The 27,805-nt window shown below is 41.4% G+C and overlaps 3 protein-coding genes across 7 annotated transcripts in view; 1 reads left to right on the top strand and 2 right to left on the bottom strand.

Annotated features, from left to right (window-relative positions):
• Positions 1–7,758, top strand: part of PPP3CB (protein phosphatase 3 catalytic subunit beta) — a 46,095-nt gene extending 38,337 nt beyond the window's left edge. For 4 of the 5 annotated variants that reach the window (XM_066554277.1, XM_066554275.1, XM_066554276.1 and 1 more), the window contains one exon: positions 32–1,719. In XM_066554277.1, coding sequence (XP_066410374.1) covers positions 32–210 — 179 coding nt within the window. In that variant the 3' untranslated portion in view covers positions 211–1,719. Of the gene's footprint in view, positions 1–31; positions 1,720–2,258; positions 2,317–2,927; positions 3,000–7,384 lie in introns of those variants that run through there. The other variant, XR_010783985.1, reaches the window with a different exon arrangement.
• Positions 4,466–17,799, bottom strand: ANXA7 (annexin A7). Its single transcript, XM_066554279.1, has 12 exons — positions 17,707–17,799; positions 16,186–16,243; positions 13,201–13,417; positions 11,555–11,595; positions 11,188–11,290; positions 10,807–10,901; positions 9,945–10,058; positions 8,523–8,693; positions 6,873–7,043; positions 6,690–6,765; positions 5,339–5,451; positions 4,466–4,815 (listed from the first exon to the last, which is right to left on the bottom strand). Exons 2-12 carry the CDS (start codon positions 16,240–16,242, stop codon positions 4,693–4,695), a joined length of 1,281 nt encoding a protein of 426 aa, XP_066410376.1. The 5' UTR covers position 16,243; positions 17,707–17,799; the 3' UTR covers positions 4,466–4,692.
• A 4,401-nt stretch (positions 17,800–22,200) lies between these two features.
• On the bottom strand, positions 22,201–26,996 carry EIF3F (eukaryotic translation initiation factor 3 subunit F). Its single transcript, XM_066554961.1, has 8 exons — positions 26,702–26,996; positions 26,531–26,601; positions 26,319–26,398; positions 25,094–25,231; positions 23,935–24,026; positions 23,590–23,726; positions 23,339–23,452; positions 22,201–22,587 (listed from the first exon to the last, which is right to left on the bottom strand). Exons 1-8 carry the CDS (start codon positions 26,979–26,981, stop codon positions 22,510–22,512), a joined length of 990 nt encoding a protein of 329 aa, XP_066411058.1. The 5' UTR covers positions 26,982–26,996; the 3' UTR covers positions 22,201–22,509.
• Positions 26,997–27,805: the final 809 nt, after the last annotated feature.

Below are 27,805 nucleotides of genomic sequence, written 5' to 3'. Positions count from 1 at the left end.
TACTGACATATCAAATTTGCATTTTGTTAAGCAATACGAGGATTCTCTCCGCAACATAGAATCTGCAGTTTTGAAGAAGCAAAAGGTTTGGATAGGATCAATGAGAGAATGCCACCAAGAAAAGATGCTCTTCAGCAAGATGGTATTAATACTGTAAACACAGCAAATGCCAATGGAAACAATGGAACTGGCAACAACAATGCACAGTGACCACATCAGCTTCTGGTTTACTCACTCATGTCCTGCCTGAGAATTCCTAGATTACTGCTTTTTGATGTGACAACAAATGAAATAGGGGGATCACTTGAAGTGACTACTTACACGAGGTGGAAAACCATCTGACTTGATCCCACTAAAGAGAGACCATCATGCTTTTGAGACAACAGCCCCTCTCTTACACGGTGACCCAACCTCCCGGGAGCGTGTGCCTCACCCTTTCACACAAACATCCATCACTGGCTGCTGCAGCTTCGGAAGAGATCTGGGGAAAGGATCGGACTGTTCTCACTAAAGCACACCTAGGCTAGCATCTTACGCTTACGTTGTCAACACTTTTAAGTTTACAAATGGGATTTTTCTTTCAGTAGAGGTAGTTTGTTTGTTCATTTGTTTAAATCAGACTTTCAAATACAACCCTAAGAGCTAACTATTTATTAATGGACATTGGTTTCATGATATGTCTTTAAAATTATAGATTAGAATGGTCTTAAAATATCTGAGGCTGCAAAAACTGTACTTTAAATAACAGAAAAAAATGCCAAAACGTTTCAGTTGGTCATTCTGTAAAATGCTGACCTCAGGTTTACTCCTTTAGATGTTGCTAATTCTATATTGTATTCACTGTATTTTTTAGTTACAGCTTATCAGAAGATTTCTATGTAGGAATGTTTATTACTTGAACACAGATTAAAAAAAAATATTTAATTTAGAAACTTTTTTGCCCAGCTTTTTCAAGACTTTTCCCCACCTTGAATTTAAAAAAATATATATACTAATTTTAAAAGTAAGAAAAGTATGGAAGTGTTAATTTTAAGGTACTTTTAATTGAACTTTGTACATTGTTTAAGTAAATTTTGATTCATATCAAGTCTGTAAAGCTTGGCATTGTATTTTGTGTATGCATGTTTTCATTTTGCAAATATTTAATATATAGACCTATGATGTACATCTATAGGTTACCTAGATGTTATAAGTACTTTTAGTTTATTGTGAGTATTACGGTTGCATAAATAGCTAACAATCACTGGGCTGAATAGCTGCAAGCTTTTTTATTATTTTTAAATCTGTAAAGGAAACTGAACCTGTATCGGACATACTTTTTGTTTAAGCAAAGCAGCGCGTAAGCAATTGCTATGTTCAACTGCTAAGGCATTAGTGAAAGTGTAAACTTGAGACTGCATGTATTTTGGTATCTACAGGACTGCTTGGTTAAAATAAAAATTGAAGCCCTGTGCTAATTTGTTCACAAATAATGGACTGTACTGATTGCCAGTGTACTTTGTTATATATTTTGACATTTGCTACATGTCCTTCTCATCCCCTGGAACACGACTTGAAACTTATGTCACTAGAGTTCATCTCTTTTTTTTTTTTTTCCTTTGCCATAAACTACAATCTGTACATACCCTTAAGTTGGAAATTTTATGCATGTTCTGAACTATTCAAGTATTTTATAAACGGTAGCACACAATAAATTTTGTGCATGGGCTGCGGCTCCTATCACTGTGTATTGGTTTTATTTGGCATACATAGGTCTAATCTGGCCTTGCAAATTTTTTAGAAATAGCCTTCAATATTTAAGCCATTCAAAAAAATAGCATAAAAGGTCAGATTTAGCTTGCAGAGAACTAGTTGAATGTAAACACTCACTATGTAATTTAAATTTTATTCCTGCTGCTATTTTTTGCTTTTGAGTTCTCTCTCAGGAATATTTTGTGCGTGGTAAACCAGACATCCATTTTTGGTTTGTACAGGCTTGTCAGAACAGGGTTAGCGGACTCTAGAAAAGATTCTTATGCATAGCTGTGTTTCATATGTTGGTTTGAACTAAACAGTTGGTTTGACTGCTGAAGTGTGTTGGGGATGCTTTTTAGGCAGAGGTAAAAAATTGTTTGTTTTGGCCCTCTGTACAGACACACAAATTAGCCTTTTGGCATATTCTTTTTAAACTAAGGACAAGCTGTTGAACAGGATGAGAATTAAGATAAGACACACTGTTGATAAGGGGAGTTTTAATATTCAATTTTACTTTATTGCAGATGCATTCTAATTGGAAATTCTTCTCAGATTTGAGTCCAGAAGATCAAGTTAAAAATGGTAAGTTTTTTGGCTTTTTTACGAAGCACTCCTATCCCCACGAGCTGTACAGTCTGCATACAGTGTCATATTAGAGAAGAACAGAAACCTATTACAAAGTACAACTGAAATTTTATGATGAACGTGGTGATGGTACCTTTCTCCTTGTAAATGCTAGTGGAAAATGTCACAACCTCACAAGAAGGTATTTGTCCTGATTTGATACTCAGATCTTGGTTGTGATAAGGATTTCGAGTAGCTGGAACTGTATATATTAAGAAAATACAGATTCAGTCTTTGTGTGGAAAGACTTCACTGTAATTGGAGAGAACAGGTTCTGATACTTGTGTGGCAGTAAGTGCCCAGCAGCAATGATGTTCACTTCTGTGAGGATTCCCTTGCAGTATCTGTTTTGCTGCTGTAAAGATTCCCTTGCAGTATCCATTGTCTGTAATAGTTTTCACCAGCTATGAAGGCAGATCTGCAGTAAAGGAAAATACACTCGATTGTTGGCCTGATTTCTCATGCTGTGTTTCTCCTGTCACCTTTTAGGCAAGTAGTCAGGTAACAGGGTTGTGTCTGGGGGTGTTGCTGTTTGTAAAGGAGGCACTCATTTTCTGTGTTTCTGTAAGGTGGAGTCTGGAGCCGTCTCTAATTCTTATATTGTTTGGGAGAAGAAATTATTTCCTTACACCCAGAAAACTGTAAGTAGTTTGCATTACTAGTTTTATGCTTTCAGCATTTTAAGAAGGGAAAGAAAATATTTTTGCCATAAAACAGGTTAATGTTTTACATTCACATAGAATAGAACATAGAAGTCTATTCATCTCTTCATTTCCTTGTGATAGTACATGAACCAGATTTAATCAATATACTGCTTTGAATGACAAGTGAAATGGTAGGGATTTTCAGTCACATAAAAAGACACGTAATAATATGCTTTAATTATTAAGTATTAAGGTGCTTCATATGTAAGGAAGTTTGTTCAGAAACAAATGAGAACCAAAGCTTTTAAGAATCTTGGTCAAGCTTGGAAAGCTATTGCCGGATAGCTATCTATACACACACATGTATATCTATCTATCTCAGTGGATGCTTGCACTAAGGATGACCAAAGCACTGCAGAGTAAAATGTCTTCTAGTCTCTCCAAATCATCTTCCATCTAATTTGTATTTGAAATAATTAATCTGACCCAGCTGAACTGTATTTCTCAGTTAGTAACAGAAAAAGTTTATAGTCTAAAACCAGATTTAGGTTGCAGACTACTGATATAAGTAAAACACATAAGCTTTTTTGTATGATACACTTGATAATCTGTAGTTGCTGTGTAAAAACCTCTATGTTCATGCTGAGCAGAGTGAAAGATTTGTCATCTTGGAACCAGCTCTACCAGCCCTAGCGACTTTTGTCTGATAATATAAGAAATAGGTTTGTGCTGTTTGTGTGAGGGTGTCCTATAATGCAGTTGTTACTTGTTAAAGCGTTGCTTTACACACTGCTTATTACTGCTGGACTTGAAGAAAGAACACACTGCTTATTACTGCTGGATTTGAAGCTTCTCTTAAATTTATGGTTGGGGACAGATTCATTGCATCTTTCTAAAAAACCCGTATGTGCTGTTCAAAGATGTTCTCTTTAAATCCTTTGAAAACATCCACATAGCCATTTATATTGTGTAGATCACAACTGCTTTGGGTTGCATTTACAGGTTAGCATTAAATAAATGCTTTTTCACTGCTTGGTCAGCTACTGTATAACCCACTCCTTTACAAGAGAGACTTGAGAATCAGATCCAATATGATTTCTCCTTTCCATTGTTGCCTTAGTTACCATTACACCTAACCACTAATTTAAGGACTTTAATAGGTGAGTGCAGTCAGATTCTGCCAAGGCCCCTAAACTGTCAGTGTATTGTGACTTAAACTGTGCACCCACATGTTTTTCAACATTATGATGGAAACATATTAAAAGGGGACAGGGTGTAAAATGCTTGACATCACAGCCTTGGGCTTTGTCTTCTACAGTAAGTTCAGCAGTTTAGGTATTTCAGAAACTTGTTGAGTGCTGCAGATTCATTTGGCTGAAACAGTTGACTCCCACAGAGATGCATGCAGGAATCCAGTAGAGGGGAAGTGGTTTTGTCTGGGTCAAAAAGACTAAGGCTTAGGGTCTAATAGATAAGATACATCTTTTATTATACAATAAAGAATATTATGTGCTGTAAATTAAGGCATTGTAAGTGCAAAAAGCTTACTGAATCATCAAGAAGGCGTATTTGATTAGGCAACCTTTAAAATTATTCTTTTACAGGGATAGTTAGTATCTACTTAAAGCATGTTTCATGTCCTTCAGTTTGTTTCAAAAAAAAACAAACCAAAAAACCAGATAATCCTCTTCTATTGCCCAACAATTGCCAGCAGCAACTTCCGGTAATCACCGCTCGTATCACTTGCTATCATTGTAGCCAGTGTCTTCTGATACATCTGTGTGAACATCTGCTTAATTTGCACAAGGTCAATCTATGCAAAGACAAAAAAAAAAGCAGAAAACTCAACCACAGTGTATGATTTAAATCCTAGACAGTCACCCCACATCTCCTCCCTTGTGAACTAGAGAACACATGCCAAGGGTGAGATGTGCAGTGATTAACCCTGTGCAGTGGACAAGCCAGCAGGTCCCTCCAAGGCTAGAAGAGCAGCTCCCAAAGCAGAGTGCAGCAGTTGTTCCATGCTTTGTTAAGATTGTGCTGTCCTAACTGTGAACAGGTGAACTTCTCACCTGGAGGTGCTCACTTGCTACCTAGACGGGCAACAACAGTTAAAAAGGAAAACAAGCAGTTACTGCAATCAAGGCATAGTTAATTAAATTATTATGTGAAAGCTGGCTTTAAAGCTAATTAACACATGCATCTAAATGTGAGCCCCATAAAAGTTTCATGCAGTACATGATTTTACACCTGTGAAAGGAGGACTGAGTGACAAGCTGGTTTAGGTAGATGGTTTTCTGCTGCATATGACTGGGACACAGGAGGGAATTTCTTACCTCACTGCGAGTGACTACAATCCTGATGAGGGTAGAATCATCTGTGCCAGCTCCTTTCATAGAATAATAAAGTCTTTCTGCAAAAAAGGCTGGGCGATTTAAAGCACATTGCACTGCAATAAAGCATATTGTTAGGATTAGTTCCAGTAATGTATCCTAAATAGTGATACTTGGCAGGATCAACTTGGCAGGATTTTTGGTGTAGACAGGTAGAGGTTGGTCTTAGTGAAGATCCAGTTACTGTAAATAACAGGACTTGCTTATAGAGCTAAACTTATTTTCAAGTTGATCAAGTGAGTTATTCCTTCACACAAAAACTTACAGTTAGTAGCAGTTAACTCCTCTGGAAGTGTTTTTCAAAACTCTCTGAAATCTTAATTCTCAACAGGTAATTCTAAAACAGTTCTTCTCCTTGGATAGCTGGTATTGGGACACAAGGTATTTTACTCATGCTCCATTGCTAGAATCTCACTAGGAAAAGTACAAATGTAGAAGGTGCTGTAGTAGTTCTGCAACTCTTGTACTTACAGAATAGATGTTGTTTCAGGTAGATTGTTCACGCTTAGAGACAAGCCACTATTCTTCTACCTGATTCTCAGACCTGAATTTTTCCCATTAAACTTTTGAGTAGAATATACTCTGGTAAGTTTTTGCTTATCCATTATGGCTACAGAATTGCTGTCATTTGGGTAAGCACTGATATGACTGGTGTCTCCAGATTTACTACTAAATATTACTGATTTTCATTTCATCATCAGTTAATTGTGCTGAATTGTGTTGAACTGCTTTATTATAGCAAGTCAGTAGGAAAAAGTTAAGTCAAAACAACATCTTCTGTTTTGCTAAGCTTGTCCTTAGCCACAGCTGAGCTTTTTGGGGTAGATGGTAGCAAGGAGGGGGATGGAAAAGGAACTGTGCCTTCAGTGGGTTCATGTTGGCTCTGAGGTTATCTGTGTGGGTGGCTCAGCTGTCTCTGCTGAGGAGCTGCACACCAATTCACGGCTCTGTGACACTGGTACCCCCTTTTGCTTGCAGAACTCTGAATTACACAGCTACAAGCACTAACCAGTGACCCTTGGTTCTGAGCACTTGCCTGCCTTCCCAGAGAAGTGACAAGTAGTTTCTATGTGGCCTTTTCTTATTTGAAACTGACTTCTTCTTGATGGTTGCGTATTTTCTTCACTGAAGTACAAGATGAATCATTTGAATAACTGAAGCTACTTCTGTTCTAGCAGAGTCTCTGATTATGTGATCAGTTGCCATATGGCCAGTGCTGCATTGGATTTTTCTTTGGTTACATTTAGGTTTAATTCCTAAAGGATAAGAGGGGAGGGAAGAACATATAACTTACCAATAGTCTTCAAACCATGTTCCACATTTCCAGAAAATTCTCGATCAATGCTGCTTAATAAATCACGATTAGCAATCTACAAATAAATGAGATTAATATGTGGATGATGAAATGCAGTAGCAACTGGAACTTAATTTAAAATACATTGACCAAGCTTATTTGAAATCAGTGAACACCTCCTACCCTGGAGTATGCCTCAACTGTTGCTTTCAGCTGGGGAAAACTTCTGCTTGCCAGAACCATATTAAAGCAAGATTCATCAGTCCCAAGTTTTCCTTCACCAGCTTGGTACAGACGCTGAGCATCTTCTTGAGCTTTTTGATAATCCACAGTTTGATTCTCATCACGATTACCCTTAATGCAAAGACAGCAGATTTCAAAATGAAATTTCAGAGAGAAAGCTATGCTTTAACTACTTGCATTGTACAGAGACCCCAAGCATATATCTTCAAAGCTTGAAGCAGAAAGAGAGGTCATTTGAAATACTAAAACTTCTCTTTGGTTTAATATTCTTTATAGGAAGTAAATACAAAAGTGGCTCAGAACACTATCTGTAGGACATGCTTTAAACTGCAGATACACTGACTCAGATAACTTCACCCCTACAAACCATCTCATAGTTCTAATTAAATACTGTACTTAATTCTCTATTTTACTTAATAATGTAAGCTTTCTCTTGATTTGTTTGTTTCTAGGCTTCAAGTTGCAAAGACTCTTCCCAAACGAACTAATGAATTATCTTACTGAATATGCACACCTGAAATATCTCAGGTTTCCTTCCTATTTTATTTATAAGTTGCTTATTTCAAGTAAGAATGTCTTTAGAAACCACTTACTACACTTGTGTCAGTAGGGCTTATATGACATTTTATGTGCTTTGTTGGTTGTTTTGGCATTTTGCTGCCCAGTGCATGGATGGACACTGCTAAACATACTGGCTGAGTAGGCTGAATACATTCTCTCCAATACTGTTGTATCTATAGAGGTTAATATACTATTTAAATGATGTGGTTGTCAGTTATTGTAAACTACTGGATTTATCAAAATAAAAATTAGCAGCATGAGCTTCTCCAGGTTTGCTTTCTTGTGGATTTTGACTTTTAACCAAATATCTAGATCATAGCTGAACTCTCACAAAGGAATAAGCCAGTAAGATAGAGAAGTGCCACAGAAATTCTAACAGTAATAGGCAAATTGATCAGAGAAATGTGGGAACTTGCATTAGTTACATATTTCTTCCTAAATATGAGTAATTGCACGTTACTATTCTTCAACACAAAATAAGCCCTAGTAAATGATATGGGATAAAAGAGCTCCAGTGATTATCTGAGTTCAACAGCAGCACCTCCCTACATCTGGTGACATAAAGGGAAGGCAGGCACTGGAGTAACTTGACGGGGAGGTTTTGCTCTTATCTTGTTTGTAGGGATTCTCACAGGCATTCTGCATACCACAGAGATTATCCAATCAGTTTCACCCAGATTGCTTTGTTGACATATGCAAAAAATAAAAAGCATCTTGCTCTAACAGCAGTGTAGAGCACTGGTTTAGGGATCCACTTGGTTGCATCTGCACAATATTCCCACATAAGTTCTGGTATTAATTAAGGGTGCTAAATTAGGTCACAGAATTCATAATGGATTTGTAGATAAAAGTATCTCTTGAGGAGGGACTGAAGGGTCATATCTTAGGGAATAAATTAATGACCACGGGCTAATTTCTTAAAAACCTGCCTCATGCTAAGCATGCCCAGGCTATTTGTGGAGCCATTATGACTAAACATATCAGACTGTACACTGTTATCTTATATTAAAAAAAAAATTAAAAGCTCACTTGGCACATAGATATAAGTAGTCGTTCAAAGTGTCCTGAAGTGTCTGATCTGATGTCTTGTTCAATGTCCCTTCCAAATTCTGATTTATAGCAGTTGACTATTTCGCGAATCTCCTGGTTTGTCCTTGTGCAAAGGATCTCAATCAGCACACTCTCCTGAGTGCCTGCTCCCTGTGCGCAGAGAAAACAAAGGCATAAATACAGAGCACTATCTATGCAGTTTCCTTCAACTGTGAAATAGGGCAGTCATCTGGTATTTCAAAATTTAATACAGTCTAGCTTGTAAGAGCAGTATTGCCTGCAGTGCGAAAGCACCGAGTCTCCTGTGTACTTAAAATGGAATAAAGATTCCTCAAACATGCCATTCTGCACCAGTTCAGACAAACACCCCAAAACATCCCCATACATCCACATCAGTGACACTGGCCAAAGTTAAAGGCAAAATGGTTTAGGAAAGGAAATTCTTTGGCAACCTTAATCTGGAAATTTACCAAAGGAACGTAAAGCCTTATAATAATCATTAAAGTCAAATGTACACATGTAAATTCTGTTTTGGTCAGTACACAAGTGTATTCTCAATCCAAATGTGGCTGCTTCCACAATGTGGAACTTTTTATAGATGCTTCCCTCTCTCCAGAATAAAAGTTAATTGTGATTTCTGTATACTGGGGGATCCTACTGGCATGAGCATCTCAATTCAGGGAAGGATTTTATAGGAGATGTATGTGAGACTTCCAGGTAATCTTATATTATGAATTTTTGAAAATGGTTAAGTGGCTATTCCCCATTAAAGGCAGATCTTCATTTAAGCTCCATGTTCTCTAGAAGGTGTGCATTCATACATGGGTTGAGTTACTCATTTCCACTTGCTAGTTGCTGCAGCTCAAGCAAGACATTCCAGTAAACTGGATGTACCAGTTTACCTGAGTTAAAAGTTTAAACCAATAGTTCACCTAATCTCTAAATGGTGTCTTTATATTTCAACAGATACATCCATCATCGGGCTTTAAGAAATTACTTTTTCATTATGTTTTTTGGGTAAAAAAGGGAAAATCCAAAAATATCTTTCAGTAACAAAGGTTTATTTCTAGTAAGGAAATGCATATACCTTTGGTTTAAACAGGGGTTATGGTTTTAACCCTGGCCCTTTCTAGGTTCTAGCAAAAATTATGCCCAGGTAGTAGAGAACAAGGTTCTGTCCTGCAGCATCTCCTCCTCTACTGAATGGACATTTGCCCTGGCCAATTGGCTAATCCTGCAGAAATTGTCTGGAACTGGGGACGCAGCAGAAAAGAATTTTAAGCCCTGCAATCCCGGGATTTGTTTGACACTAGTGGATTTTTCAACAATGCTGGGACTCAGTATTCTTAGATGAGCATTTTAAGATAGTTTAAAACTGTTTCCTTTGCAAGAATACCATACCTTCATTGCATGGCGTAAACTCCAGGCATCATAGTAGGTACTAGGCATGAAGAGGGCTAGAATCAATTCTTCCACATTACCACTTAACTCAGACTTCAGATCTTTAATTAAATCCTGTTCAATTATAAACATAGAAAGGGCTTTGCAGAGTGTTAGGATTATATAGATTATATACTGAAGAAAGATCAAACTAGAACTTACTTCTATGATTTATTTCTACCTTTGTGCTGTTTTTCCTGTAAAGCTTTGTTTTATTTCTTATTAGAACTTCCCTCTGTCCAAGTCTCTGACAGCTCAGCTCTTCTCCATTATCTCCTCATTAATGCCACAACTACAAAATTTCACTTTAGGTTGCAAGAATGACAGGGAAGAAATTAAATTAACCTGGAATTTTATTTACTATCCAATCCTCAATCATTTCTCAGTTTGTTTCTTGGGAAAAAGAAGATTTCAGTGCTGGTTTGTCTGCAAAAAAACTCAGTAGTGTCAGACACTAATACTGAGTGTCTGACACTACAGAGTTTTTTTGCTAATACTAATACTATTAATATTAATAATACTGAGTATTACTAATACTAATAATAAGGGCAGATTAACCTTGATTATTTTCGTCAAGCATGAGAAGCTTGTGTGGTCAGGGACAGAGACAGCCTCCAGCCTTCCCCCACCCCTCCTTCTGCCAGGTATCAGGACCAGCCTATATCAAATACCAGATGTCTCCCAATACATAAGGAATATAACCAAAAGAAGTGCGTTTTAAAAATGTTCAAATCATTCCCCAGGACTAAAATGCAACCAGGCAGTTAAAGCAGCAGCTGAAAGTTTGGGTTTATTTCCCAATTCAAAGAACTAGTGAACATACCTTGCCATACATAGTCTTGAAAGCTGCCTTGATTTTTTGCCTTTGATCATTGGAGCGGTTAGCAACAACATTTATGATGGCCTGCTCATCAGTTCCTTGGAAACAGAAGGGCAATGTCATGTAAGAATGCAATATAGTCCCTCCAAAACTGTGCATTTTATACTGTTGCATTTGGGCATAATTACATAATAAGAGGCTGCTATTTAAGTCCACCAAATTTTCTGTGTAACTTCATCTACTAAATAACCCCAGCCATTTTGAAAAGGTAATTTTTGAAAAGCTTCTGGGAGGGAAGTATAGTTAAATAAGCACTGAAGAAAATAAAATAATGGCATTAAGAAGTTAGATCAATAAGAACTAAAGCTTCTATTTCTTACTTACCAAAACCCTTCATAGCTTTGCGTAGGATTTCTGCATCCCTTCCAGCATCGAAGTTTGGAGCAGCTTGAATTGTACCCTGGGTACACTGAACCACTGCAGCAGGCTGAAAATAAGAGTCACATGTAACTAGATATCTACACAATAAAAATTCAAATTAAAATCACAACTCTGCAATCAGTACTTGAGAAGGAGTTCTCCATTAGTTCTCTGTTTTTTCCTCTAACACAGAATCAGGGCAACATTATTCTGAGGGTAGATGGAAACTCCTGATGCAGAACAAAACCAAAACCTTTGGAAATCAGCTGTAAAAACATTAAAACTACAGAAGCCACATAAGATTAATTATAGAAAAGAAAACAGCACATACCAGACCAGGCATTGGGGATGGTACTTGTCCACCAGGAAATCCTAGAGAAAATAAAGAACAAGGAAGGAGAAATTAATTAGGTCTCCTCTTATTATGGAAATGCCATCTAATCTGAATATAAAGTCAAACCTACCACTGCACACAACCTCTTTCCTAATGGTACCTACCACAATCTGTAATTGAATTTCTTCCCTTGGGGATAATGGGAAGAAGCAATCACAGATGCATTTTGGTACATACACTAGCAAGGCAATTCTAAAAATACTAAACTTACTGGTGCTGTGGGAACTGGCAGGATCTCTCCTTATGAAATTCTGCTATTTTTGACAGAAGCCAAGATAGCCGAAACAAAGAATGTGTGTTCCATGCTCTCTTTAAAAGATGTTATGTACATTTTAAAATGCCTAGCATGTAAACAATAAATATTTAGAACTCATTGCTGCAAAAAGGATTGAAGTAATCTCATTTTGTGATCAAAAGCACTAGTAATACAAAAGCTAAAACTAGTATTTTGTACTGGAATTTTATTTTTATTCATAATATGTATGCACATTCCTTATCAGTTTAATAGCAGCTTAGTACTAGAGTTAACTAGTTAACTACAGCAACCATAAAACAAAAAGGTTTTGCTGCTTAGAACTTCTTTAAAACACAACTGATACATTCCAGGATATCATCTCTAGAGTAACTGAAAATCATCTCTAAGGTAAAAAAAAATCATCTCTATAGTCTCTATATATCTCTGTATATATGATTTTCTGAAAGAAAATCGTCTCTATAGCAACTGACCACTCAAAGCATTACAAACACTGCACTGATTTTAAGCAAATGTGTGCATTCTCCTTTCCTCTTTCTCCAGTGTGTCAGGAATCATTGTGAACACACAGATCTGAAAAATGCAATTGAGATTAACAGAACTGCTAGATACTCACTGAATGTGGACTCTGGGTTTCACAATTCTCATCAGATACTTGCAGTTTGAAAAAGGACCTAAACCACTGCATCATGACCATTATTCAGGGACAGCCATCCCCTTTGGATGTAGCACCTACAGACATGGTTCTTATCAGCCCTTCAGTGGCCTGGTCAGGAAAGGTGGCAGGAGGTGCACAGCATACAAACCTCAACAGCTACAAGTAACAAAGGTAAGGGCTTAATTTGTTACTACCTATCCTGGAGTCTCTTGGTTTAACCATGGATGCTTGGAGTTTCTTATATATGACATACATGGAATTTGTGCTGGTCCACCTCCAGCATAGCTTTGGGCAGGAGGCTGCTGTGGATAGCCACCAAAGCCAGGCCCAGTGGGAGGCACAGCAAAGCCAGGGCCTGGAGGAGCCAGGGGAAAAAAAAAGACTTTAGCACACGTAGTATTTTGTACTTGACTTCTTGACACAACAGGAGCCAGCTTATTAAGCAAAACTATGTAAGAGACCGGTTTCTCCGTGTCCGTGCAGTGACCCAGAACCAGCAAGGCTCTGCCAGCAGCACTCAGGTATTTACTGCTGGATGGCAACCTGGCTGCCTGCGTGCTGCTGCCTGCACCATCACTGAACAAAACTGCTTTTCTTTGCTGTTTCTGACAAGCACAGGGAATGGTTACACTGGAGATCACTCCTGACTGGTACTCTAACAAAGGATCTTACCTCCAGGGTAAGGCGGCATTCCTCCAGCCTGGGGAGCTCCAGGGAAGCCCCCCGAAGCGGGGTAGCCCCCTGGGGCAGGATACCCTGCTGCCCCTGGAAACCCAGCATTTGGTGGTGCTGCAGGATAGGTCCCTCCTCCTGATGGAGGGAATCCTCCAGGAACAGCAGGATAGGCATACTGACCAGCTGGTGGATAGACAGACTCCTGTCCTGTTGGCTGAAACACAAAAATGGGATGTCTGTATGCCTGTTAACAGCACATTAGAGTAAAAACTCCTAAGCTGCCAAAATGTCCACGTGTATAATAACAACGTGAATTATACAATTAGTTGTAGGGCTCACGGCAGCAGCAGAATTCCTGAAGCCTGGGTGGGGTCCTCCTGGTTGGGTGTTCTGATGCATCTCCTATGTTGACATGGAATCAGAGACTGCTGCAGGGTGGAAGTCACCTCTGGAGGACCTGTGATCCCATCCACCCTCAAAGCACGGCCAGCTTTGGAGTTGAGTGAGCTCATGCAAGGCCTGATAGTCAAGTTTTCAGTATATACAAGGAATGACAAATTCACACCCTCTCTGGGCCCCTGTTCCAGTTTTTGACCACTCTCCTAGAGAAAAATGTTTTCCTCAAACCAAATTGCAATTGCAAGCTGTATTTTCTAGCTGCCCTTTCACTGTGTACGTCTGACAAGAGTTGGCTCCAATGTCCCTATTGCTCCTCCTCAGCCAGCAGAAAACTGAACAGATCTATGCTTAGCCTGCTCTGCTCCAGGTAAGCAGCCTTCCCTGCACATGCTCCTCTTTGTCCATGCCTTTGTTGTACTGGGAGGCCACAAGCAGACACAGCATTGCAGAGATGCTCTTGCTGAAGCCTGCTGTGCCATTAGCCTTCCTCCCTGAGGACTCAGTGCTGAGCCACACTCGTCAGCCACTGTGACTCCTGGTCCTTTATTGGAAAGCTGCTCTTTCTATCCCACACAAGGAGGAGGTGAGCTCAGCTCAGCTTGCTCTCTTTGAAGCATTAGGAGCTCACCCCCTGTTAAAAGACTTTTAAGAGCTTAGTAGCTTTGAAACTTCTGCCTCTTTTGCACAAACAGTATTCTCAAATGTTACAGGGTAAGAATTTTTTTGGGGTTTTTTTCCCCATTTCCTTTGGAATCCAGGTTATAAAGCATGGACATTCAATGATTAAATCTGGATCACTGAGTCAGACTGAACACCTATTACAGGTTTTAAATAAAAAGAACAAATCTAACAGATATGTATTTGTTTTGCTACATGTATGATTCACCAGCCATACCACAAAGGCTGCTATTAGCATTAAGATATATTAGAAATATTTACTTGGTTAATCTAGATCTCTAAGGGAAAGCCCTGTAAGGTAAAAGTCATTATACATGATCTTAGAAATCAGGCATTCAAAATCAGCTTCATAATGAAGCATAATGGATGGGACCCATTACTCACTTGCTGGGAATCATCTTTACTGCTTTAGAAATACGAGTCACACATTACATATAGTACACATTCATTCTTGACCCCAGAAAACAAATAAAGTGCAGAGCAGAAAAGCCTAAATCAAATGTTCTTGGGTTTGGCTGCCCCAAGATTTCTACCCCCAAATTCCTGTGCCCAGGCTATATAATATTCTTTTCCCTAGAGGTACATTCTAACATTTCTCTGCCTGACTCAACAAAAAGATTTTATTAGAATTTAGATTCATAAATCCAAAATTAGGATCCTCAAAAGCCCTGCTCAGATCACTACTGGTGCTGCAGAAAAAAACAATTTCACATATGCTTTTTAAATCGGTTATCATATTGGGCATCATCAATGAGACTAGGAAATCATTGATAACAAGTCTAAAAGGTCTTATAAATTAATTCATTGAAGCTGGCTATTTTTTTAGATGTTAGCTAAGAAAAAAAGATATTTTCAGATGTAGTTAAAAATAAACTACAGCTAAAATCATGAGGGTTCAGCAGAACCTTAAGGGAAGAAAAGAAATCCTGGAGTTATCATGTTTTTCATTTGACTGACTTTAGTGTTTCAGAAGAAGTAAGGATAGATTGTAAAACAAAATCATCAGAGAATTTATTGCACGTATTTATATGTATATGTTTATATTTTACATGTATTTATAGCTTTTCAGTATCTTAAAGGCATTCAGCCTGATCCGTGCTTAAGTCTAGTTCTGTACTACACAGAACACAGGTAAAATTCCCATAATTACAGCATGACAAGTGCCACCATCAGTGCCATAAAAGCACAGAGATTAATCTAGCTTTGAAAAATATTGCAGGCATATCAAAAAGACTGCAGTATCAGCCATACCTGATACAATTCAGCCTTCCATTAAGTTTCCTTCAAATTTTTAGTCCATTCAGTTGTGAGATGAAGGTGGAACAGTCCTGTGGATAAGGTAGTCAAGATAGAGTGTCCTCTATCCTCAGAAAAATATTTACATGGTGTTATATGAAAGCTGGGCTACTTGAGTGAAGTGTTCCAAGCTCTTCCTGATGGCTGTGACCAGTGAAGCTTGTTGAACATCTCTGAAAATCCTGGGATATGGCTATGTGAGTATTTTGTACAGATTGGTTCAGAGATTACTTCTAACCCTACATATGAAGGGCCTCCTATTTACAGAAGAAACTTTAGAAAATAAAAAGAATTGTTGAGATGAGACAGCTATATTTAAAACACCAAGCTCACAAGATAAAATAAAACAAGACCAAAGACTTTTCTGGAACAATGGGTGTCACTAAAAAAATTAAGCTTCCTCTTGGAATTCTTGTGTGACAGCTGTAAACTCATTCCCAGAGATACACAGAGGAAAACAAAGACCATAGACTAGAGAACAGGGTACATGAACTGACTACGACTATTTCCTACTAGCTACTATTTACAGACACATGGAGCACAGTCAGAAGGGCTATTCACAGAACACAAGTGCATTAGGAATGCAACACATTCAAGAGCCATACTTACAGGGTAACCTGGGAAAGCAGGGTAGCCATCAGAAGGGGGATAACCTGGGTATGACATTCTGGGGAAGAAAAAATAAAAAAGGTATTTTCATTGTGAGGCACTATCTTTGAGTTTGTAGTAGGTATTAGCTTGCTAATTATCTCTTAAATCACTTGAATAATCTGCTATTAACCCACAGAACTTTCCTTTTTTTCTCTCCTACATCTGACCATAACCATCAGAATTCAGAAGGCAAGCATCTTCAACTCATACTAATTATAGTAATTAACTATCAGTCTTATTTAGGGGTCAGACAGACATTTAAGCATGGTAAGAGGCTCAAACTTCCAGAAAGCTCTAAAATACAGGATACACTTTGAGGTGCCAGCAGGAGGGAGCTTGAACCCTTTGCCAGGACAGAAACTATGCAGGTTTCTGGACTGCACCAAGCACCTGTATCCATCATCCTGCACTGCTCCGCTCACAGGGGTAGTTCCCAGGAGAAGAGCAGTACCCTAGCTATGCCATGTAAAATGGTAATTTGATAAGAACAGGTATTTAGCATTACTTCATTTGTGGAGCCAATTTCTATTTCCTAACAGTAACTGGTTTTTTTTTTTAGTCACATTTTTAACAGAGGGACTTGGGGAGTAGGGGTAGAGATCATCCCATCCTGCATGTTGCCAACCAGCTGGGCAGGGAGATCCAAGACCATTAGCCAGGTTATGAAACTTTTAATGATGGGGGGAAAAAATGGACTTTAAATTTGGCACAAGCATCCTCAAGTTGAACAGTGGCTCTGTCATAACTACTTTTATAACCAAAACAACAACAGATTTTTTTCCGTCAGACTGTCGTTTCCCCCCGCTGTCCGCGGATGGGCACGGGGCGGGTTGAGCCGGGGGCCGGGTGTGAGTCAGCTGCGGCACTGGCCCGCGGTGAAGCATCAGCGGGCGCGCCGCGCTCCGTGCGTTGGGCGGGAGCTCGGCCGGTAAACACCGAGAAGTCTCCCCGTGGCGGCTGCTCCGCCGGGACCGCCCGGCCCCGCACCCCCGCCGGCACCGCGCCCGCCCCCGCGGCCTTTAAGGGCCCCGCCTGCCGCTGCTCCGCTCCGCTCAGGGCAGTCACGCATCGCCCCAGGCTCCTCCCGCTCCCACAGCCGCCAGCCGCGGGCCGGCCCGGCGAACCCTCCGGCGAGGTGGAGCTGCGAGGGGAGGCAAGTGTCCCGGTGTCCCGGTACCCACTTCTCCCGAGGCCACCTGAGCTCGTCCCCGCTCCGCAGCGCCAGGGCAGCTCCCGCCGGGGGTGCGGCTCCCGGGGGCAGGCGACACCTCCCTCGGTCGGACACCTGCCGAGCCCCGAACCGCGGGCGGCCGCGGCTCCGGGAGCGCTGCCCGGAGCTCCATGCACACCCCGGGGCTGCGGCCGAGCCCCCCAGCGATGTCTGAGCAGAGTCGGGGCTGCGGCCGAGGCCCCGGGCGGTACGAGCGGAGCCGGCGGGGCTGGGGCGAGGGGCTCCTCCCTCCCCCCCAGCCGCCTCACCTGAGGGGAACTTGCGGAGCCTCCAACCTCTCTCCGCAGCCACACCGCAAAATGGAGCCCGTGCGGCCGGCGATGCCCGCCCCGCCCCCGGCACCGAGCCCGCCCCGCCCGGCCCACGGGCCGCGCTCCCCGCGGGCAGGGGCACCGCGCCCGGTGCCGGTAGTGACGGCCCTGCCAGCACAGAACCCTTTGCTGTCCGTGCAGGCTCGGCTGTCTCGCTGAAGGGAGCTGTGAGATGCCCGGCTGTCTCTCGGGACGGACGAGAGGTAAGCTCACAGGCGCAAGTGCCACGAACGCAGAGCCGCTCGCCAGTGGAGCTGTGACAGGGAAGCGTTCCCACAGGAAGCGCCCGGAGATGCTGTCCCACGGCAGCCCTTTGCCACCCGGTAGGAAAGGGAGGGAAAAGTCCACACTGCAGTTTCCCTGTAGCACCACTGCAATGGAGTTCAGCCCTAATGCGTGTAGTTTTAAGCCAAGTCTGTAATCCAATAACACATGCGTCTTTAGATCAGGATCATTGTTCAGTAGCTGCAGGGAGTCCATCAAGTCACCCAGGCCGCCAGAACTGCATGTAACAGGCAAAGGATATAAAAGACCTAAGTGCATGGAGCTAGAGGAGCTGCTCCTTTTGCTGTAGTTACTGAAGACCAGGACCTAAGTCCCAAGAGGACATAAAGGTAAGATTGACTGACTACTACATACACTTTTCTAGAAAGAAATGTTAATTATAGTTATTTGAATGTAATTATGGGGAGTGCGCCTACTGTTTTGTTTCTGTCTGTTGTAATGTTTATTAATATTATACTTTGAATAGAAATTATACACACGTACTTTATCTGATGGTTAATTATTCATAAGACATTCTGACAAACAATATAAAATTTATGAAGGATTCACCTATAATATTATGCACCAGTTACTTGAGGTTATTCAAAATATGCCCTTTTTTTTGTTTCTTTATGACAAACATGTTAGCAGTTTAGAGACCATTCCAATGTAAACAGCTTTGGTTCCTTCCTGTAACCTGGTGCAGCACTTCAGCTCTAGATGAAATAACAACCACTGTTCTCTTTGTCCATAAAACAGCGTGAAGTGCAGACAGCAGAAAATAGCTGGGTAATAATTTACCATGCTTGCTCACTTCAAATGAAGAGCACCTAAAGCCACATGAATCTAATACATTACCTATCCAGGAAAATTGGGCTTGTTCTCTCTTGTTTGCCCAGAACACATCAGGAGTGAGTGGCTTTAAGAATTTAATCCTCACAGCATTCTTCAGCTGACACTCCAAGTTCATGTCTACTTTATTTCACCTGTTAAGCACATTTCTTTCAGGACAGGTATATATTTTAATCCTTGATTCCATGGGAACCAAGTACATTCATAAAATACACAGTTCTTTGTCTTTTTCATTTACTGGACTGTTTTGACTTAAGCTACTCAAGAAAAGAAAGATTTGTTTTAAAATAAATTCCTTTCTTTTTGTGTAAAAGGAAGAAAATATTTTTATCAAAATTATATGTGTTTGAAGAATCTGTTAAATGCATTGAATGTTTATGTATCAAGGAGAATATTTGGAATTACTTTTTTAAAGCATGCAATGGAACCATTGTGGTCATCTAATTTCACTCTGTATTTTGGGAAATCCCTTGGCTTGTTATTATACCTACAGCCCACACATTTAGGAAAGCTTCTAAAACCCCATGCAGAGTCAAGGCAGCTTCTCACTATTAGAAAATTCAAGTTTATGGAGAGACAAACTTTTGTTCTTCTCTTTTGTAATATTCTTGCATCTGATCCTAGGACATGGTACTGGACAGAATTCTGGTCTGGAGTGACTTGGCTCAACTACGTAGTTGTGCTGAGTGCTGTCAAAAGAGCTGAAACAAAACTTTTTTTCCAGAAGAATTTATTGTTGGTGATGTAGGCAGCTAAAGCATTGCTGCTTCTCTATGTGTCTTGGTTGGAATATTGTTTCCCACTAAAGTAATAGGAAGTTACTTTTGGTGCTCTACTCTGGCCAATATAATTAAATTAAAAACAAAGTCTTCCCCCAAGTTTGTTGTAAGAACTGGTCAGCTTTGAACCATAGGTCAAAGTGTAATAAACCCACAGGATACTGCAGTGGCCCAAGTCTACATTATGTACTAAAACCACTTCTACTGTTAGACTGCCTTGTGACTGCAGTCCCAGTAGCTGTTGAGGTAACCTTCCCTGTGCAGGGAGCAGAGCGAGTTCAGCCCCTTCAGGAGGGGAGGCAGGAGGAGCCCTGGGTTTGGTAAGCTGCTCCAGGGAGTCGCTGCCGGTGACTCATGGAATGCTCCACCCGCCCTGCTCCGAGCATCGGGGTTTCACTCAACCCCTACAGAGCTGCCAACCAGTCTCTGGTTCCGTTGGGAGGAACTTGAAGTTTCGCCCTTCCTCAAACCACAGGAGAACAGCAGCTTGTTCTGCTTAACTCTTCTAGAAGAGTTGTGTGTCTAACATTTTCACATCAATTTTAATCATTAGGATTGAACCCATGAATTTCAGGTTGAGGTGGCGTATGTCCACAGGTTCACAAAATTGCACACCAAAACACTGCTCCTCTTTGCAGCAGGTTTAAGTTTTCTGCCAAGAAACTGAAGTGACTCAACTCAAAACATAAATTTAGTGACCTTCATCTGAGTACATGGAAATAATCACCAAATGAAATTGTTAACCTGGCAGCAAGGATTTGAGTTTCAATTTGCAGATAACAATAAGGTTTGTCATTCCCAACAATATAGAATTTTTTTCTGCTGAGTCTCATCGGTTAAAAAATAGTGGATCATTACCACCTCCTCCTGAATTTTTATGAAGGCATTCCCTAAATATAAATTATAAATAAGATAGTTTATCCTGAAAGTATTAATTTTTATAAGAAACATAACAGTCTTACTGTGCTGGAAGATGTCAGAGAGAAGCATAATGTCTGTGTCCCTTATCGCATATCTTTTATTATAAGTGTTCAGTACTTGCAAGGACTGGCAAATTCCACAATGATCACAAATTGTTCTTCTTGGAACTTTGCATTTTGTGCACACCAGCTTATAAAACATTGATTTTTAACACTCTAAAAGCTGAATAGCTTTCTTTTTATGTTTTCTCCATTTTCCTAACAGGGAATGACAAAGAGCTTCCTGCAGAGGAGAGGTCAGAGAAAGAATATTTTGCTTCCCCCTCTCTCCACACAACTTCTTTGCAATAATTGAGAGACTTGTCCACCTTTGCTGCTTCCTCTTTTCTGCCACTTGATGCCATGTCAAAACTTTCTTCAAAAAACACTGTGATATGAAAATTTTGAAACATTAAATGGCTGAATTTAAGAATACTAAGTTTAAAAAAGAGAAAGGAAAGCAAAACATTTTTATTCAGACTAATAAAAAAACTGAGTTTTAATACTTATTTAATGTTCACAAATAACATTTTCAATGAGATGAGGATCTTTGCTTGACCTTCACTTTTCACTTACATTGACCTTGCAATTAGAATTTAGCATTTAGTCACTGGGGGAACTCTCTAAATTGGAACAACCAATATAGGATCTATAGATTTGTAATCTGAGTCTTATTCTTGGATTTAGCTGGCAAATTACCAGTTTTGGAGAACACTCTCTTTGCATACTTCAATTTCAAATTCATTCACCAAACTAGATACAGTCCTTAGTAAAGTGGGAACAGTTTTGTTGTAGAAGAGGGATGCTTTAACTCTGTTAAAGCAGAGTACCCCCTCAGCACAGCTGGACTGTAAGACAGCCTTCTAAAGGTAATATTATTGGCAGAGACTGTGCAAAGTTACAGCTGATATTTGTATTGGCTTTCTTCCAGCTGAACTTACTTAACATGAAACGTATCTTGGGGAGAAAATGGGGATTCTCTTCACATAATTTTAGCAGCAGTATGAAATAGAAACAGCATTATGAAATAGAAAATTCCTATTTGGCAACACCCAGCTTTCAACCTCAAATCTCATGGATTGTCATTTTGCTGTCGTTTTCTTATTTGGCAAAGACGGAAACTCCAGTAGCCAAGCTTGTTTAGCCACAAATACTTTTCAAACTCTTTTACCATGAACTCAGTTGCTGGCTTTAATTCTCTGAACTCCCCCTTTGCAAGAGGCTAATGCTAGTGACCTTTACTTCCTTTCCCAAACAATCAGAAAATAATTATATGCATAGAAGTGATACCATAAACTGAATTTACTGTCTTGTAGTGTCAGTACCTTGCTGAAGGGATATACACAGCAACACTGATAAACCAGAGACTATTCTGCAGTCCTTCATGGTAAAGCATATTATATGCAACACAAATCTCCACACTTTCAGTGTGCTTTAGCAGTTGGAAAAAAACCTGCAAAGAATTGGACTTCACTCCCATCCACTCTTTCTTTCCTGATGCCACCTTACCCCCCCACCACCTTCTTTCAAAAATGGATTCATTACACAATAAATGAGAAAGTTTTTTTCTGGACAGATGCCATTGTTGCCACTGCAATGGAACTTTTATTCCAAATACATTCTTACAATAAAGCTGTATTTTGTTATACAAGTAGACAAATCCACAAGACATAAGATTTTCATATTCCATTTTAAAATACCAGGCTCAACTGAACTGCAGCCATTCCCATTCATCTCCTAAAACATGTTAGGGGCTTTTTCTACATGACTTGTAAACCAAGTCATGTAGATCACTAAATTACAGTCCAAGGAAATTCCTAGCACCACAGAAAAGTGTATCTGCTCATTCTTCAGGCTCCTTAAAGTGTAGGGTGGCAAAAGTTTCTTTATAAACTCAGAAGTTTTTCATTGAGAGCAATCTGTGACTGTGTGAGATTTGCCAAGTAGGTAACCATCAGTAGGTCCTGAAAGGGATGGAAAAAAACCAGTGATCAGAATATTAACAAATTATAGCTTATTAGCTGATTTTTTAACATCTGTAAAGCATTTTACAATCAGCTACAAGAAATATTGTTAGTCCTGAAAGTCCTACCCTGAAGAATCCTTGCCTTGCAGGAAGCTTTTGGTATTACTGGCATATGAAACACTGCTTGTGAAATTTTAACTCTGAGTTCACCCATGTTAACCAGAGAAGTCAAAGGGTATAAGCAAAATTAAAAATTAGTTCTGGTCTTACAGACTGTGGTGAACAACACATTCAAAACCTTAAGTTTTCTAAAAATCTGTTAGAGAAATCAGGTAGCATGCTAAAATTAAAACCCTGTTCATGTTTGTAAGTGATATGCAGAGACAGAACTCCAGCTCAGGCAAAAGAATCTGGCAAGTCACCCGTTATTGCTGAAATAAATTTTTTTTAAAGTTTTGAAATTCATACTGTCCAATCAATATGAAAGAAGAATTGGTACTGGTTTTCAGATGACTTGCAAAATTCCTAAGTCCTTAAAAAGGAATACTTTTATCTGCATTTTCTTGCAAGATTATGCTGAGCTTCTTTATCCACTCTCAGCCCTTACAACACCAAATTACTGACAATAAAAAAGCTATATTAGCTATTAGCGTGTTGTATGAAAAGATAGATCATAGACAAATGTACGTCTGTATATAAAACTTTCCAAATTGCTAGCAAGCCACAGAAAAAATAAATTAAGATCTTACATTGATATTGCTGTTCAACATGGTCTCAAAGTCCTCTGGTGAAATCTTTGGCACCTGGTTAATAAGATCCATCAGGAAGCGCCCGACAGTGTTGTCAGCAGCCACTTTGCCAGACTAAGCAAAAGAAAAACACACTTCAGCATAAGTGGAACTCAGAATTTATGGCCCAGAAAGAGAAATAATAAAGAGAAAACCCAGATGCACAAGTTAACATCAGACTTTTTTCCTGGCTGACAGAAAGCTGGCCTTACCAGCACGTCCTCAGCGTACTGCAGCACCATGGTCAGGGTGTCCTGGATCCTGGCTGAGGCCGACCCCACCTGCTGCAAGTCACTGGACAAGCCAATCACTCTGTTGGGGCTAAAGCAGGTCTTCATGATAAGATCCACTGAAAGCAAAAGGAGGATCAGTGAAAAAAACTGACTGCCACAGATACCAGTTTAAACCCTTAACTTGTTGAAAATTTTTTAGGTCAGCTTCAGCAAGACAGTCTGATTACCAGTAAAATTCCCAGAACGGCAGTTTTACCAGGTAAAAGAAACATTTGAACATTGTCACAACAATGGTTATAACCAAAATAGGAAGAAAGCATTCACCTCCTATCCGCTCTGTATCATAATAAACATATTTCACTGTTAGTGGTGTGAACATCACGCCCATGGTTTTACCAGGGACTCCCATTGGGGCACTAGGGAAAAAAAAGAGAACAACAAAACATTTTCAGCAACGACATATATAAGGGAGGAAGGAAGAGATTTCCATCTCAAAGATCTCTGTTAGCACTAAAGCATGAACATGAGTACATTACTCATTCTCACCAAAATGAGCAATTTTAAGACCCAAGGATAACTGAGGACAGGAAACCAGTTCTGGCATGCTATTAATTGTTCTTTTTCATCCAAGAATACTCCTAGCTGGTTTGACGTCACCATGAATGCATGAAGAACTATCATCTTAAGCAGAGTTCCTTCTTGCTTTTAGACAAAGTGCTCTTCCATCCTGAAATACTTCACGCTTTAAGAAATGACTGAAACAACGAGCAATATGACAAAATTCAAGTACAAAGCACTCTCAACACCTTTATTATACCTCTTATTCTAAGTACTTGAAGTCCATTTAAGCTTTAAATAAGATCTCATGGAACAGTTCCCATTTTAAAGATGCACAGTCAAGAAGCAGTACTTTCTCTACAAAGAAAAGGGTTTTTTCCTTACAGAGCAGAGCTCCTCAGCCAATAGTGGGAGGAATTCAGTGAGGTGGAAGAGTTTAATTTCTTAATATTTAATCTCCATTGTTAATTGATAAGAATGATGGGGTTAAGGGAAATAAAGACCCATCAAGAAGATGCTGTTTGAATTGTTTTAACCACACTTATCCTCCAACTTGTATAAGTGCACTGCCAAGCAATAAAGCCCTGTGCCTACAGGCTATCATTCAGTCAGTGTAATGGAAGTTAGTGACATTACTGCCAGCTGTGTGAACCCTGTGAAATATCCCAAAGATGTTCTGAAAATTGTAAATTAAGTCATGATTCACCAACCCAATGAGGTTCCAATGAATGAAGTCTTTAAGCCTATATACAATGGTCAAGACATTCCAATGAGAAGTAAGCCATGATCTCCAGCTCACCACTATGTTTAACTACTGCACAATATTGCCCAAGAAAGGACACTGCACCCCACTACATTCCTTGTTACCCTGATGCGGCATCTCTCAGTAACTCAGACTGCTGCCCTCCCAGAAATCCCAGAGTACCTGACATAGGCTTTGATGCTCATGCGTGAATTCTGGAGACTCGTGTCCACGGTGAGGTGGATTGGATTGTGAGCTTCCCGGCTGTAATACTCATGGATCAGGACTGAGTGCTCCGTGATGTCATGCCCTGTTGCATACCTTCAAAAGAACACACGGTGAAGAGCCATCCTTCCAACATTCAAGTGCCCAGTGTTTTATACTGTTGGTATTTAACAGGTTTGTATCCTAAACCACCAATTTCCAAAGACTGAGATTAGCAACATACTAAACAGAAGTGTTTTAACTGAGGATTTTTTACTTTATGGCCTCTTGTCGCTAAAATTGTAGGAATCACAGGCTGAGCACACCCATGTCCAAAATATGCAAAGGGTCAGTGTTGCAGTACCAGCCATAAAACATCAGTAAATTCACATCAGACACCCAATATTCAATTACTGAACACCCAATATTCAGTTACAGTGTCACTGTGTTCTAGACCAGCTTTTTCCATCTATGTAAGTCAAAGCATACCAAACAAACTTGGACGAATTTTCCCATCCACAAATCACACATCCCTCTGCAGGAGGTCTAACTTGTTAATCTAGGTCTTTTAACTGCTCTACAATTAGCATCTCACATTCTCAGGCAAACTCCTGTCACTGGAGCTGTACTCTGCTGTGCCATTAGAAGGCTGTTGAGGAAGCTTGCTACACAAAAAGAAAATGAAGCCATTTTGTAGGCATGAAAAGAGCCATAAACACACTGTGCCACACTCTGTTCCCATAAGACTGAACTGATCTTGCTTCACATCCCACACACAGGTTACTTCCAGCAGAGAACTAAGTACTCAAACTGGTATCAGTGATTCCTCCTGACACCTTTGGTACGTTAAAAGCCTCTTTTGTATTCTCCCTTCTTTCTAACCAGTTAACTTCCATGGTACAGGTTGTATTACAGGAAATAAGTTCTTCTAACAAAGCTGGACACACATTCTCTAACACATCACTCCTCTGTGGTACCTTGCTAGACATAAACAAAACCCAACCCTTTAAGTCTCCAATACTGTCTCTTCTTTTCATGAGCTTCAGGAGCTTTATCACTAACTGTGTAACAAGAGTTGCAAGGTATGATTGTCACGGGCATTAGTGCTTCTGCTTTTCCATCTGTGACAAAGTGAATTATGTATTTTAAGTAGTTTAAGGAATCAACAGAACGACCTGCATGTTCTTGCAGAAGGACAACTTACCAGCCCAAGATGATCTCGCTAGGAGACACTTTCTTGTGCAGTTCATACATGTTTTTGGCAAATTCCATATCCACAGCGACCTGCAGAACGGGAGACAGCCGGTTACAGGGTGCTTAGCCCGGAGGGCAACACGGGCACCGGCCGGCAGCCGGCGAGGCTCCCCTTCGCGCCCCGCCGAGAGAAGCCCGGCTCCGCCCGGGCGGCCTCCGTACCTCATCCTCGGACTCGTTGTGCGGGACGGAGAAGCAGTTGGTGACCTCCACCGAGTGCTTGTCCACGGTGCCTGCGGGGGGAGAGGAAGGAAGAGAGGACAGCGGGTAAGGGGGCGCCGCGCTGCCCCCGAGGCCGCGGCGGGCAGGGCAGGGCAGGGCGGCGGCTCTCACCCAGCAGCGTCCCGATCACCCGCGCCGCGCCCTCGTTGCGCCGCTCGAAGCTGTCCACGATGGAGGCGAGCACAACCGGGTGGAGCCGCACCACGCGGCCGCCGGGGAAGGGGCCCGAGAGCGCGGCTGACAGCGGCGCGGCGGGTGGCGGGGCCGGCGCGGCCGGCGGAGTCGGCGCGGCCGCGGGGGGAGCGCTCCCCGCCAGGGCGGGGGGAGCCGCCGTCGGACTCTGCGGCGGAGCGGCCGCTGGAGGAGCCGCACTGGGAGCTGTGGCCGCCATTTTGCAAGAGAGAGAGGCTGGGTCCTTCGTACCGACAGTAATTGGCTGAGCCGAACGTCTGTCATGCAGCGCTGCTTTCCTATTGGCGAGACGGGCGAGCTGAGGATATCTGTTAGCCAATCCGAAACGGGCGATGAGGGGAGACGTTCTGATTCGAGGAAGCGCGTACCGTCTGTGACTGAACCTTACCCTTGTTCCCACCCTCCCGGGGCCGGAAAGTTTCTCAATTGGGCTCTCGCATTACCCGCCTCCCCATTCTCCGCTCTCCTATTGGTCACAAACGCCCTCCCCGCCCGTCTTTAAGGCCATTTATTGGCTGCGGAGATGCCGCTCAGCGCTGCGTAGGGAGGCCGCGGGGTTGCGCCTGGTGTGTGGTGCTGCGCCGCGCGTTCCCCTGGCGGGGCCGGGTGAGCGCCCTCGTGCGGGCGGGCCGGGCACGGCAGGGCCGCTGCCGCGGGGGCCGGGGCTGCCTCACGGCCCTCAGGTGGTGGCGCTGCAAACGCAGCTGGGCGGTGCGGCGCCCGGGAAGGTGCTCCAGCAGTGCTGTATGCGGGGCTATGCAGCCCTTGGGGTCCTGGTTCTGTGAGACGAGCAAGCGCTGTTAGTCTTTATTGCCCCAATAGAATAAGTGCTCATCAAGTATTCTGTCAACAGGAAATGCTGGTTGTCCCTATGCAAGGTTTAGTGACTGCCCAGCAAATTCACTTACTGGATGACACTTGCTTGTTGCTTGTAGCGCCCGTGGATTCGCTCCCGAGCAGCGCAGCTGTGCGGGTGGGGCAGGAATCGCTGAGGTGGTGAAACCTCATCGCAGCCCGCAGCTT

This window comes from Molothrus aeneus, chromosome 8 (genome assembly GCF_037042795.1).
Source record: "Molothrus aeneus isolate 106 chromosome 8, BPBGC_Maene_1.0, whole genome shotgun sequence".
Classification (NCBI taxonomy): domain Eukaryota; kingdom Metazoa; phylum Chordata; class Aves; order Passeriformes; family Icteridae; genus Molothrus; species Molothrus aeneus.
This window is presented reverse-complemented; position numbering and strand designations above follow the sequence as displayed.

Coding starts and splice junctions, on each gene's coding strand:
- ANXA7 (XM_066554279.1), bottom strand. CDS start 16,242: ATGTCATACCCAGGTTATCCCCCTTCTGATGGCTACCCTGCTTTCCCA. Junction 11,291..11,554: donor CATCCCCAATGCCTGGTCTG/GTATGTGCTGTT, acceptor TCTTATTTTCAG/CCTGCTGCAGTGGTTCAGTG. Junction 10,902..11,187: donor CAAAGCTATGAAGGGTTTTG/GTAAGTAAGAAA, acceptor TCTGTTTCCAAG/GAACTGATGAGCAGGCCATC.
- EIF3F (XM_066554961.1), bottom strand. CDS start 26,981: ATGGCGGCCACAGCTCCCAGTGCGGCTCCTCCAGCGGCCGCTCCGCCG. Junction 26,602..26,701: donor GGTGATCGGGACGCTGCTGG/GTGAGAGCCGCC, acceptor CTCCCCCCGCAG/GCACCGTGGACAAGCACTCG. Junction 25,232..26,318: donor AGCGAGATCATCTTGGGCTG/GTAAGTTGTCCT, acceptor GTTCTTTTGAAG/GTATGCAACAGGGCATGACA.